Source organism: Emys orbicularis, chromosome 2 (genome assembly GCF_028017835.1).
Source record: "Emys orbicularis isolate rEmyOrb1 chromosome 2, rEmyOrb1.hap1, whole genome shotgun sequence".
Taxonomy (NCBI): domain Eukaryota; kingdom Metazoa; phylum Chordata; order Testudines; family Emydidae; genus Emys; species Emys orbicularis.
The window spans coordinates 24,554,156-24,568,998 of record NC_088684.1 but is presented as its reverse complement, the minus strand read 5'-3'; the positions used below and the strand labels follow the sequence as shown (position 1 = coordinate 24,568,998).

At 37.8% G+C, this 14,843-nt stretch overlaps 1 protein-coding gene across 2 annotated transcripts in view; it reads right to left on the bottom strand.

Annotated features, from left to right (window-relative positions):
* MRPL13 (mitochondrial ribosomal protein L13) overlaps nucleotides 1-14,843 on the bottom strand; it is a 48,390-nt gene that overhangs the window by 28,855 nt on the left and 4,692 nt on the right. For both annotated transcript variants that reach the window (XM_065398621.1, XM_065398622.1), the window contains exons 3-4: nucleotides 6,760-6,853; nucleotides 5,221-5,281 (exon numbers count right to left, since the gene is read on the bottom strand). In XM_065398621.1, the coding sequence (XP_065254693.1) occupies nucleotides 5,221-5,281; nucleotides 6,760-6,853 (155 nt within the window). The remainder of the gene's footprint in view (nucleotides 1-5,220; nucleotides 5,282-6,759; nucleotides 6,854-14,843) is intronic.

The window sequence follows — 14,843 nt, the reverse complement described above, 5'->3', positions numbered from 1 at the left end:
AAGTGTTGGAAATAGGTTAAGATTGAAGGTAAAAGGGTGACACAGATTAAGATGTCTGAGATCCACTTGGGCTGTTTCAGAATATAGAGTAGAAACTTGTTTGCTTCATTTGGCTTTCCCCAGTAGAATTCCTCTGAAATGTGAAAGATTTGCTCTGCCTCAAGCCAACTCCATCACTGTTTCTCTAAAGCTTGAAGGGCCAATTTAAGAGTCATTAAAACTTCTTATCCAGAGAATTAAGAGAACAATTTATTTGCTTACTCTGACCATCTGTTGCAATTCCTCTAGAGCCAATTAGGTCTGCCATGCATCAGAATGGTGTAAAATGAAGGCAGGCTGATCACTTGCTGCTTTAACTTGCCATTTCTCTGTGGCTCCTACCAAAACCAGAACACAGAGGCTTGCACTGGCATTTAAATTTGACTGCTTTTGGAGGGGCATGTTCTGTGCCTCCAGGGCCGGAGGAATTCTGTACCCTCATCAATTACCGGGGGGGGGGGGAATTGGGGGCGTGCCCCTGCTCCCTGCCCCCATGCATGCCCCCTGAAAAAACATATGTATTGAGAATAGCACTAGAAGCTAGAACTCCTGTGATCTTATCTGAGTGCCTCACTGTGAGGCTCTGGGATGTGCAGGCCTCTTTGAATATCCCTTACTCCATGTGTAACAAGGGAATTGTTAACACTGGAGGGGATACCAGGAAGTTATTCGTACAACTAGGTGGATCCCCAGCCAGCTACTATGACAGATCCTGCTCCTTCGCCTTGATTTGGTTCCTGGCTTCTGATTTTGGCTCTGACCCTTGGCCTGGTTCCTGGCTTCTGATTCCAGTTCTGACCTGTGGCTGACGAGAGCTGACTCCGGCTCCACCCACTAGTCCTGACTGCCCACACCCCAACTGTGACAGTTAATAATTTCAAAAGTACTGACAAATCGCTGTTTAATACATTTAATAGTTTAATACTGTTTAATATGTAATACTATTCATTGTTTAATCATTTAAATTTAAATAACTTCTACCATGTTAAGTGAAAGCAAATAGTTTGCTAATTACAGGCAGCACATCTATTTAGCATTAAAAATGTTTTAGAAGCTTTGAAATAATTTATATATTTGCTAGCTAAAGAATACTTATTCATACTATTTGTGCAAGTGGATAGAATATAAATAGGATTTTTCTTGTTGAACTTGCTAACCTTACTGATAGATGGTTTAATAAAACATTTTCATACTAATTCTGACGAGATCATGCTATAATTTAGTTACTTTGTAATAACAGGTTTGTGTTCTGCACTTGTATAGACATAGCAAGGAATACAAAGTGAAGCATTGATTAGAATACGTTGTTTAAACAAGACCTTGTATTGAAGCAGCATGGAGAATGTCAATGTTTGGGCAGGGGAGGGACCATCCAAATAATAATAAAAAAAAAGTATGGTTAAGTAAAGAGACAATGGGAAGAGCAGAGAGGCAAAAAATATAAGGGCAGAGAATGAAAGAAATAAGGGATCAAAGCTAGGAAAAAGAGGAGGGAGAGGAACTGAGAAGTACGGGCAGGAGCAGGCAGAGAAAGAAGTGAGCGGGTAATAGGGACACAGTTTTAGGAAAAAAAGAGGGCTAATGGAATGTGGAGGGTAAAGAGTTTCTACTCTCCTTTGAGACAAAAAAAATCTTTCTTGGCTGCCTTTATTACATCTAGAGTATGAAATTTCCTCTTAAATATCTAGAGACTATAGCAAAATAAAGGGTGAATTAGCATAGATTTCCACTTCCAAAAATATTGTTCAAGTTAAATTTACCAGAGGCTAATCTTGATAGATTCTTAACTATAAATGAATATCACAGAACCAACTCAATATGGCGTATAACCTTGTAGTATTTATAGATTTTTCCTATAATTCAGGTCCTGTCCTTGGGCCACTAGACCACTCTGCCTTTCATCCTTGCCATTTCATGTAGTTACAAAATATTGTTGTCTGTGAAATGCAGGTAAAAAATTTAGAATACACATCCAAGTTGTTCACAGAAACAGTTTCATGCACATTCAGCTAACTGTATTATTTTTTGTCATGTCACTGTTTGTACAGGTTGCAGATAAACTGCTTGTTACGCCATCATGGTACACTAAACTTATCAAGATCAGAATGATCTAAAAGAATAGCTACACAGACAGAATATTTGACATACTAAACTACCATCTACTATTCTAAATTATTAACGTGACAAAAACGAAAATCAGATCTCTTCCTGATCTCTCTAACCATCAAATTAGATTTTTTGCTTTGAACACAGAGTGAGTTAATTCCCCAGAGTTTTTTTAGAGGGTTGTTACACAAGAACACCTTTCTCGCTAAATAAGATGAAGTTCTGAATTCGATCACCATTTGCTGGAGTCTTTGTCAAACATGTTTTAACTATTGGTAATGCTTTGAATTTGTCTTAGATGAATTTCTCTGGGAACAATGGGAGTTTGGCAAGAAAAGCAAAACTCAGAGTGAATGCCAGAAGGGATTCAGTTCTCAGGCCCTTGCAAATAAATTAGGCTATAGTGCCTCCCACTGTACAGCTACTAATATCTGAAGTTCAAACATAAACGGTAAAGTAGAGACATTTTAGACATGGAACTAATAATAGTTTAGGAAGTCAGTACAGATATATTAGAGCCTCCTCTTTAAGTGCTTTTTTGTTTTGCTTTAATTGAGTACAATTAGACAACTGACTACAAGCAGCAAAGCTCTTTGGGGGCAGTGACTGTCTTTTTGGTCTGTATATGTACAGTGCCAAACACAACAAGATCCTGGTCCATAACTGTATCTCCTAGATGGTACTGCAATACAAACAATAATATTTCAACAGAGGCATCATCTGGTGTAATTAGATCAAGTGTTTTTAAATTAGTTATATAAATGTCCTGGAGCCAAATCCTTTTGAAGTCAATGGGAATTTTATATTGTCTTCACTAGGCTTTTAATCAGGCCCTAATGGATTTGTGTCTTAGTGTATGTCTATATAGAAGTTAGATACCTGTGGCTGGCCCATGCCAGCTGACTTTGGCTCGGGCTAAGGGGCTGGTCAATTGCAGTGCAGACACCCAGGCTTGGGCTCTCCCACCTCACAGGGTCCCAGAGCCCAGGCTCTACTCTGAGCCCAAACGTCTACACCGCAATTAAACAGGGCCCCATGAGCCCGAGTCAGCTAGCATGAGCCAGCCGTGGGTTTTTAATTGCAGTGTAGATATACCCTCAGGGTCTAATCCTCAGAAGCGCTGCATGTCCACAACTCTCAGTAAAAGCAAGGGAATAGATTCCAATATGTTTTTCCCAAGTTAGTGTCACAAAGCGCATATCTATATATCCAGAGCAGGCAAGATTTTCAAAAATAGGAACCAGAAGTTAAATGCCTAAATCCAGTTAGGGTTCCATTTTTTGAAAATCTTGGCAATCAATAATATTAAGCTATCAATTAATACCTATTAATCTTCTCCCTCAGCAGAAGTAGTAGTATCCTGTTTATGCATTACACACTGAACCCAGATTTTACCCAGGGGCCCAAGTTCAACATGATCAACATTTTTCAGTTCTTGGATACATCGTATGTTCAGGATATACCATTGAAAAACAGCTAAAAATCAATCAGTAGAATCCACTGTTGAATTTCACTGCAAGAGAGATGCAGGTGTACTGTCTTGCACTCTCTTTTTAAAATCAGCACTATTCCCTCTGGCTGCTAAGGAAGGACTAGGATTATTAAGCAATGTACAACTTTGCTAAAACTGGCTTGAGGTGGGTGATTTATGAAATGGGTCAAATCTTTAAAACTGAAGTCAGTCAGTCAAAAATGAACCAAGTTAAAAACCTTGATTTGCCCATTTGAATAGCATAATGTGAACCAGAGTTTTAGCTACAAAGCACAGCATTATAAATATTCTGTTGAAATAATTGTCCTTAAAATTGTAACACTTTAGCTCCATACTAAAGGTTAATACAAAACACATTAGTTTCACAGTAGTTACCATCTCACTGATTTTTGATTAAATTAACTTGTTTTACCCTCTTGACTAGTTCCCCGTATGTTATTCTAGTTTTGTGTAGTAGGTTGGAAATGGTAATCCACAGTGTAGGAGCATTATTCCCACAGCAGGGAGTTCTTCTGGTGAAGGATCTCTGGTCCGCACTCCATTTCTCATGCTGTCTAAAGTGCATGTAAGAGTAAGAAGCAGAGTACTCCCCACTCGGTCTGATACACCCACCTCAAGAAGAGCAGAATTCTAATTCACTTTAACCAGTAAACCTGGCTGTATTTGAAAAGAATAAACAGTGTTCCTATACCAGTTGTGTGCAACCTGCAGCCCATCAGGGTAATCTGATTGTGGATCGCGAGACGTTTTGCTGACGTTGACCGTCCGCAGGCACGGCCCCTCACAGCTCCCAGTGGCCCCAGTTCGCCGTTCCCGGACAATGGAGCTGCGGGAAGCGGTGGGCTGCAGGGACGTGCTGGCCGCCGCTTCCCACAGCTCCCATTGGCCGAGAACAGAGAACCACGACCACTGGGGGCCATGCCTGCGGACGATCAATGTCAGCAAAATGTCTTGCGTCCTGCAATCAGATTACCCTGATGGGCTGCATGTGGCCTGCAGGTGGCTCACCAGTGTCCTATACCATATGGCTGGGGAGGCCACCACAGGAGGAGTGAGGGAGAGAAAAATCAGGGAAAAGGACAAAAAACAAAGAGGAAAGAAGGAACGTAGAAAGATAAGGCATGAGGAGAAACAGACACGATGACACAGATTTAGGCCACCAATTCAGTAAAGTATCCCTATTTAGGAGAGCATTTAAGCATGAGCTGAACTGAACCCCCACCAAAGAGGAGAGAGAGCATAGAGGAGAAGGTGAAAGAGTGAATACATGAAGAAAAAGGTGGGAAGGGGAAGACAGAACTCACAATAAAGGAGTGATACAATGGAGAAGAGAGTAGCTGGTCAGTCAGGAGATCCCAACTACAAGCTAAACACCAAAATTTCTATTTTCCACCTTTGCAGTAACTAGAGGGTTTTTTTTCTCTCTCTCTCTCTTTTTTTTAAGTAAGGTTTGGTGAAAGGGCAAATGGAAGAGCTTGATTCAGTTTTTTGTCCATCAGAAGAATAGCAAGTCAATATGATGAAATAGTTCCCCTAAACTAACTAAGGAAAGCAAAAGTTAAAATGAAAAAGAGGTTACTTACTGCTGTTGGATCTTTTAGGTGAAGTTGCGTTGCTGTCACTTGTTTTAAGCCACCTGGATAACTAAAAAACACCCAAAGAACATATTTAATATTAAGACAGGGAAACAAAATAAAACAGTTAAAAAAGACAAAGATTTTTTTTCAAATACAGTGTTTGATTCTGTAAACACTTTTTCACTATTACTCATTGTTGAATTATATTTGTAACATGTTACCTGAGTATTATAAATTTTACATAAATGGCTTTCATGGATCCAAGCAGATCAGTATACAAAGCTGAAAGGTTTGAACTAAAAAAATAAAATAAAAATTGCCAGCTGATCACAGCTAGGCAGGTTGCAAATTACATCATGCGCAAGCTATTATCCCAACAAACAGCTTATTCTCATTACCTTGCCCTCTGTTCCTCAATCCCCTTTTGTTTGTCTTGTCCACTTGTTACAAGTTATCATTTACCTAGACTGTAAGCTTTATGGGGGAAGATGATGGGTTTACTGCTGTTATAAATCTTATCAGGTCCTACAAATTTGGTATTTTTTCCAACTACTGATCTGAACTATGGATTTGGTCCAAAGCCTATTGAAGTCAATGGGGGACTTTCTATTACTTCAATGGATCAGCTCCATTCATAAAATCTTAAGAACTGAAAATATCAATATTGTCAGTACATGTAATACATTTAGAATATTCACTGAAAACTGCAGTTATTTCAATACTACTACAATTCCCTCCTTCTACTAACACCCTCAACTCCACTTTTATGTTTTCCATACAATTTATTCATTTTCAGAATAGATCTATTTTAATAATTAGAGATAAACCAACTACCATGGTCATGTTAGAAACATGGGAGCAACTGTTCTTATTTGCTGTGACTGACTGATTAGAATTCCACCCAGAAACAAATTATTCCTGCCAGTGCTAAATACAGAAGCTTGGGAAATAACCATTACTGAAGCATATACATCAATTTTGTCTCCATAATACCTCATGTCTTAAAAGTTTTCTCAGTGATTTTTAGAGAGGTTTAAATCACTCAGATGTAATCTTGTTAACATCAAAATGCCTTCTTTATCTTTATTCAGTTAAACCGTTTGCACTGGAAAATGATCTTGATCTTGCTATTTGCCCTTTGGTCTACTGACATAACTCAAGATGACTTCTGCACTCCTCTTAAATTGTTGGTTTTTGTTTAGTTGGCTTTTTTAGTGTTTTAGACCCAAAAAAAAAAAAAATCCGTTTTGCTATTTAACTAAAATGATATTCCTGTTCTTTGGCTTCACCTCCATCCAGTAAGATTGTTTTGCTAGGCAAATTTAACTTATGCCTTCTTCTGACATCTTGTATCTCAGATTATTTCCCTAGCAATACATATTGTGCCAGGGTGGACAGAGACATTTAACAGAACACAAGATTTATAACCCACATAAGAGGAATTTCCTTTGAATTCACATTTTATAGTTAAGCAAAACGGACTTCAGCATCAATCTCTACTACTAACTTCTTTGAGCATTTACTATCAAATCATGGAACACTTACCCTGTGTGAGAAGAATATACTTTCTGTTCCCATTTGTTACCAGAAAATGCAATGTGTCTCGTGTTTATTATGACGACATGGTCTCCACAGTCACCTAGATTATAAATGATAGAAATTTCAATAGGAGATATCACAAGGGCAATAAAAATGTCCTCACAAAATTACTCACAGAAACAGAGCAAATATCAAATTATAATGTCTCAAATGAAACAATCACTAAAAAGCATCACCTTTAAAATAAAAATCTAGCCATAAACAGAGAATTTATTCACTTTTTTCATCATCATCACCATGTTAATTGGTGGGTGAATACATTTTTTTTTTTTTTAAACCAGTGTGGGTAGTTTAAGTCAATGCAATTTGCATGAGTAAGATTTGCATGTCTTAACTCACAGGGTAACAGTTCATTTTATTCAATATACTATATGTTTGCTCTACACTACCAAAAATCAATGTGAACAAATTAAACACAAACTAAAGATCAATCTTTAAAGCAAAATTTAAATTAATTTCAGATTTCTAAAACAATTTTTCATAATGAACAATTTCATAATGAACACTTTTTCATAATACTGAATTTTGGACTAGAAATATATTAGTATGAAACAATCTTAGGACCTATAGCTAAAATATATATTGGAAACTAAAAGAAAGATTTGAAGTCATTAGCTTTGTGCTAGACTGAAGCATTTGTATTAAAAATCAAGTAGAGTTGTGTGTTACAATATAGAATCATAGAATTGGAAGGGACCTCGAGAGGTCATCTAGTCCAGTCCCCTGCACTCGTGGCAGGACTAAGTATTATAAAATACACAAATGGGTGCAATATGAAAATTTGCCTGCTATATAGAGAACATCCGTCCCATCTATAGGTACCAAAATGAAAAAATCCCTGTATTCTATTACTTTTCAAGCATTAGAAATTTTGACAGATCTTCCATATTAAATAAAATGTGACTAAAATTCTTTTTACTAAATTCCGACATGTATAAAATAACTGAAACAAGTGCAAGTTTTCTAAAATAAAATAAATAAATAAATAAATATATTTTGATGAGCCATTACTATCTCATTAATTCAGATCTCTGGAAGATGATTCACCTGGAGTTCATTTCCATATTGAGATTTAACCAGTTAGTCTAAAAAATGCCATATTAAGGTATAATAAAAATGTAATTAATATTTGAAGAAATTGACAATGCAAAACAAACATTGTTGTGAAGAAAGATCTCCCAAACTTGTATTCCTTACAACATACATCCAGAAAATCTACAGGAGTTTGCTAAGGGGTCTGTGTCATTTTATTTTCAATGTCACTTCATGTTTGCCGTGTTTGTTCTCAGCAGTTTAGTTCAGATCATGATTTCTTGAGTAAAATATCCCCCTCCATGAAAGTCTTAGTTGCCTTTACAGAGCCTGCACAAGTAAATGTATATTATTTAAAACTTACATGAAAAGGATTAAAAGACACAAATGTTACTGTTTTAAAAGAAATCCTTAATATTCAGCCTACTGTCGACATCTGCTACAGCGTCTGTCATACAAATCTAAACTTTGAAAGATTAGATTAACTACAATTTTATTTTTTTTCTTTTAATTTCTACTTGTTCATTTTGGCAGGAAGGTATTTTAAATTTGACACACTACCTAGGCATTTAAATACGTAGCTAACATGCTAAAACGCCATGTTATACTTTTCTTTAAAAAGTACTTTGAGTAGTTGTGTAACTAGCTGGTAGACACACCATAGCTAGGGTTGCACTGTTAAATGGACTTAAAATGTAAAATGTTTGTTTTTCTCTAGAAGTAGATAGTCATTTGGGGTGAAATTTCAGTTTTTATGCCCCTTGAATTTTCTATGTATTTTCCCCCATTTCCTCTTTACAACTACTTTTCTCTTTTTGAGTTCTGGCTGAAATTTGTCCTTGGCAATGTGACCTGTCATTGCTGACTGATCACTTTTACAAAATATTGTCTATCTACACAAAATATGGAAGGCAGGTGAATTCGGAGGAAATCTGGTATAATTTGTAGGTTTCTGGGAGGGAAAATGGATTTAAGATCATTTTTAGCAATTATTCTTCAAAATTGAAAGTTTATGCACCAGCAGTTGCTGATGGAGAAAATCTTTGACATCAGCAGCTACACTTTTCTGTCAGATTTTATCCTACAATGCTGAAGGTTTCATGTGCTGTGGCTGGTGGATAAAGTTTTCTCTGTTAGCACCTGCACTTCTACTCTCCTACAGATCCAAATCCTCATGAATCTGCAGCCTTGTAACTTATGAGCAAGTCTGGTCTCACAAACTAAACAGGGTCATTAGGCGATTCAATAATTGTCAGTCTACCATTTGAGCCAATATTGAACCAATGCTCCAGTATGTTACTGGAGGTGCCAACTTTCGGATTAGAGATAAACCAAAGGTCCGGACCATTAAGAATCCCAAGAAAATTTTTATTAGAGTAGACATCATAACCCAATTTGTAATTTGTTTATTTAACGCCTTTCTTACGACAAGTTGCTTTAGAAAACAAACAAACCTAAAATCAGTTTAAAGCTGACTTTGTTCAGTGAAAAATCCTGTGTGAACACACTTACACTGGTTTAAAACTGGCCTATATGTGTTTAGTTTACATGATAGCATAAAAAGATTTAAATAGAATTAACACATCACACCTTCAGTTAAACCAGTGCAGCTCGGTGGAAAGACCAAGCCTATACATATCTCAGGAATCCCTTGCACTTTCAGTTGGACACAGTATTCTTTGCTTCTTGTCTTTAAATAGTATGCACTGTTCCTGTAACACTTCAGAGGTGGCCTCATTCAACAGTAGGAAAAAGGGAAAATGGTATTATATGCACAATTAAGCTCAAAATTTGACGACAGCTCCTGCAACGTAGACCCAATGAACTGTACTGGAGGAAAAATGTTTTCTGCCAGTTCTCATGATATATCATTGATTTGTCATATTTTAAGTTTAATTAATATTTCCCAAGAAACATACACTCACACACACACACAAAAACAAGGAAAAGACCAAGACCTTAAATCTTCATTAATTACTTTCCAATGGTAAACAATCAGTTTTGGGGTACAAGAATTTTGATTTTTCTTCTTTATTAAATAAAGTGCTTGACATCTGCTTAGGATCACAGTCAGTCTGCCACTTAGCTTACAAAACTAACAACCTACATGCCAAACTTCTTGTTCATTTTAAGATGACAAGTCTTAACTCTTTCTCCTAACCATTATAAGTACAAAACATTACAAACTGAAGGAATTCATGAAGTTTTCACCCTAAAGGCTGATCAGCATTTTATTGCAAGAGGTGAAGAATAATTATCCACCTTAAGGTAGTTGTGCTGAGCTCCAACACAGTAAATTACCAAGTGCATTTTGGTCTCCTTTAATTGCTTTTGTTAGATTTATTTCATCTTCTAAGAAGTTTTAATAACAGTTAAGTATCAATGTTTAACTTTAATTATGGGAACAAAAGTACAGTGAACATGATCAATATTCTTATGCTTTTGAATGCATGGTGTAATGTGTGTGGTATAATTTTATCTAAAGTTTTGAAATTTGCGGAAAAAGTATACCACTGTTCACGGCTTAAATGCAAGATAAGTTTACATTAAATCAAATTTCTTTCCTCCCTCTGAGTTTGAATTCAGTTCAGTATACTTGGAAAAACAAATAAATAGAAGAGTTTTATTGAACAGAAGCATTTGACAGAAAATTCAGTTTTATTCCATTTAAGATATTGAAATCTCAAAGTTCTGAGAATATGTTAATAATTTAAAAAAAGCAATAGTCTGCACTTCCAGCATCACGAAGCAATAAACGATGCAAAATGGAAATCCATACGGACACTGCTCTTTTACATATCACTAATCTCGCACCCGCACTAGCCTCCAGAAACATAATAATCACATTAAAAAACTAACAACAGTGTTCAAGACACTACATCAAACGCTACTTGCATAATAAATGAACGTATTAAATACAGTATCCTATGTGCAATACTGTTTAAGTGGTGCTTTACAGATTAAAAGTACAGTTATCTTATTAAAAAGATAATAATCTGTTTCATCAGAAGCAGCAAACCAAATAAAATCCTTCTGGAAACAACCTTTCTTCCCTGCCCAGAAGTTAAAAATTGAATGAATGTGAAGTTGAATGATCTTTTGCAGTGAATGATCAAAAACATTAATTTTCAGGAAAGTTTGGTCTCAAGTGACATCTTGTGGCTAAAAGTTGTTTTGCAGTTTTAAAATTCACATTCAAATCACTTCTACAATCAGATTTCAGAGTAGCAGCCGTGTTAGTCTGTATCCGCAAAAAGAACAGGAGTACTTGTGGCACCTTAGAGACTAACAAATTTATTAGAGCTTATGCTTAGAGCTTATGCTCTAATAAATTTGTTAGTCTCTAAGGTGCCACAAGTACTCCTGTTCTTTCTACAATCAGATTGTAAGTTATACTTTCTGCTATGAAAAATAACAACTAATCTAAATTTTCACATGAAAATTAATTGTGAAACAATGTATACCCAGCACAAACCAATATTAGATTCGTTATTTCAAAGACAATATCAACAAACTATAGCAATACAGATAAGGTTTTGGAACACAGGGTTGTCAACTCAAAAGATTCATATTTAATAAAAGATTCTGAACTTAGTGTGCACATAAGGGTTGAAAGTGTCAGTGTTTCTTTTAGCCTTACTAAATCTTTGTGATAATTTGCACAAGGGCCATGGAAAGATTTTCCATGTCACAATCTCAGCATTGTGGACAGGGACCATCTTTTTGTACAATTACCTGGCACAATGGGGTCTCAATCCATGACTGTGGCTCCTAAGTGCTATAGTAACAGAAACAAACAGTAATACCTTTACTGCAGATTAGCCAGCCTGGCTGGATGGGAAACAAATCTTTTGGTTTAAATTAAAATAGATATTTGAAATGTATTTAAAAGAAGAGATGAGAAACATTTTATTAATATAATATATTTTGAAAATTCTATTTTAAAAGGAAGTAGCTTTTAATGAACAATTTTGTTATGTGTTTTACATAAAGGGGCAACCAATCTGATATATTTTAATCTGTCAATTTAAAAAAAAAAAGTTAAAAAGTAGTTTCAGTTACTATACTTGTCCTTGTGTTCACTTTCATATTATTTTGGTTTCACAATAATATTTTGCTATTTTTAAAAATATTTCTCTCTCTCTTATGTGAACTGCCCAGTTATATACGTAAAACAATGATGCCAAACCACAAGCAGCCATAGTGTGTTGTCAAATGCACAAAGTAAAACTGAAAAAAAATAGATACTTGTTGTTCTAATCTCTTTTAACATTGTAAGGTGTAATCACAATAGATTTTAAACAAAATCTATATAAGAAAATTCCAGGAATATCACTGTGTGTGTCACTCTAAAGCCTAAAATGTCTGTAGAGTCAGTGTAAAGCGATGGAAACAGCTACAGCATAGTTGAGTGCTCTTTTTGTTCAGAATATCACCAGGCTGAATCATCACTAAGTTTTGCTGACTCTTACCATCCAATTTTTAAGTTCTTAGCCATTCTTACTTTATGAATTATACCCATGAGGTATAGCAACAGTAAGGCCTGGTCTATACTACAAAGGTATGTCGACATAAGCCACGTTGTGTTGACCTAATTGTGCGCAAGTCTACAATTAAATTTAACTCCCACAGATGTAAAGTGGCCCATTATGACGGCATATAACACCAGCTCCCTGAGTGGCTCTGAGCCATGGTCAACGTATGGAGGTTGATGCAGCACGAGTGTAGATGCTGTGTTACCTATGTGTTACCCTAACAGTCCTCAAGCAGCTGTCCCACAATGCCTGACACTGACCACTCTGGTCACAATTGTTAACTCCACTGTCTAGGACTCATGTATACCAGAAGCCCCCCACCCTGCCTTTAAAACCCCTGCGAATTTTTGAAATGCCTTTTCCTGGTTGCCCAGCTTGGTGAGCACACCTCTATCTGCTTTTTGTTCTTGTGCACAACAGCCCAGCTGATTATGCCGGCTACATGCTCTAGACGCACACCTGCCTGGAGCAGAGAGAAGATATTGAATCTCCTGGGCCTGTGTGGAGAAGAGGATGTGCAGGCACAGATACGAACCAGCCACAGAAATAACAACATCCATAAGCAGATTGCTCAGGAGAGAAGTAGAAGGGGTATGACAGGGACCAGCAGTAGTGCTGCATGAAAGCCACAGAAATGCAGCAGGCAAACCAGGGAGTCAGAGAGGCCTACAATCGATGCGGCGCTGACCTACAGACTGCCCACTTTTACGAACAGCTGCACGCCATACTTGGCAGAGACCCTACCACCATGCTGCACACCACTGCGGATAACTGTGAGGAGCTCGAGTCACAGGCTCCTACTATGAACAACGAGGATGAGGAATATGGGAGACAGGTGATGGAGGGTTCAGCTGTGCTGTGTGCCAGGAACCGTTTTTGATACCACTGCAGTCCAGCCAGTCCCTGCAATCGAGCATGAGCAAGCACATTACAGGGGAACGAACTTTGGGTAAATGTGTAAATAAATTTCCAATTACAGTGACGGCACCCCAAAATTAGCAGGACACAGCTATTGATTTTTCATTAATTTATTCATACTACAAGAGGTGGAGGTACAACAAAGAGAGAAAGTTTCTATCTGCTCTTCATTCTCCTCTAGACTAAGGTGGGGGGGGGGGGGTTGGAGCAGTTTGTTTATGTCCACAGGGATGTCCCTTGAATTCTTCTGAGAGATCTCGATGGAACTTCCATGGAAGTATTCTGCAATCCTTTCCCAAAGGTTTCTAGGGTTGGCAGCCTTATTTCTTCCTCTGCAATGGGCCACTTTCCCATGCCAGTTGGTGATTACTTTGGCAGGCACCATTGCTGTAAATAGGCTAGTGGCATACTGTTCCAGGTGACTTCAGGATGCTAGCAGCAGCTGTGCTCTCTCTGCATTTGTTACCTTCAGGAGTGAGATATCAGCTAACATCACCACCTCCTGTGGGAAATGGTGCCAGTATTCAGTGCCAGTGCCCTATATTCAGTTTCATGCAACTGAGGAACTCCCTCCTTGTTTCCCTCACCCCTGGCAGGTCATACTCACGAAGGCTTGAGCTGCGAGTGGCAATAGGAACAAGCACAACTTAAATTTTGCTTTCCGTTCCTACTATACTGACAATGGTACCTCTATGTGTTTTATCTGTAGCTGTGGCTGATGCAGCCTTGAGGGGTTCCCCCTCCACACCAGCGGAACGACTGACCCAGATAAGGAGGAGAAAAAAAAGAGGACGCAGAAGGACATGTTCTGTGAGATCCTGCAAGCCAGTGCTGCTACAGACCTAGAACAGAGGTTCTGGGGGGTGAATATTCCAGACTGCATGGAGAAGGAAAGTGCAACAGGAGAAAGATGCAGGAAAAGGAGAGGGAGATGCACCAGTAAAGGCAGCCAACTCACATGCTGCAGACTCTTGTGGATCTCCAGGGTTCAACAATCCAGGGCTCAACTCCCATTGACGTCTGTGGAGAACTGCGCCTCCCTATACCCCCCTCAGGTCTCCTCATGGCCTGATACACCTACCAACGCAAACCACGGAAAGGCATGAACAACCGCAGCTTCACTTACACTGATCTGTGAGAGCTTCAACTCATGTATGTGTAGCTACAAAGGACATCAATGTTCCTTCCTCTTATTTACTAAGGCTCCTAAATGTTTTTAAGTTAAAGCTGAAGAACTTAAGTGTGGGTTTTTTGGAGCTGTTTTCATAAATTAAAGTTTTGTTTTGAAAGTTATTCATCTTTATTAGTTTACAACACATGGTGTATAATGCCTGCTGGCAGTGAAAGTAGTGGTCTGGTACACTCATAACCAATAGGATCAGTGCCAAACAGTGTAGTCATAACTGTACAAGAGGCATCCCAGCTTGCACTGTCAAGTGATATATGCACAGGTATGAAGCAAGCATGACAACTCTGAAACAAGCCCCAAACTGCGACGCCAGGTTGAGCACAGTACACTACAGCACATTCCTGTGGCTCACTGCT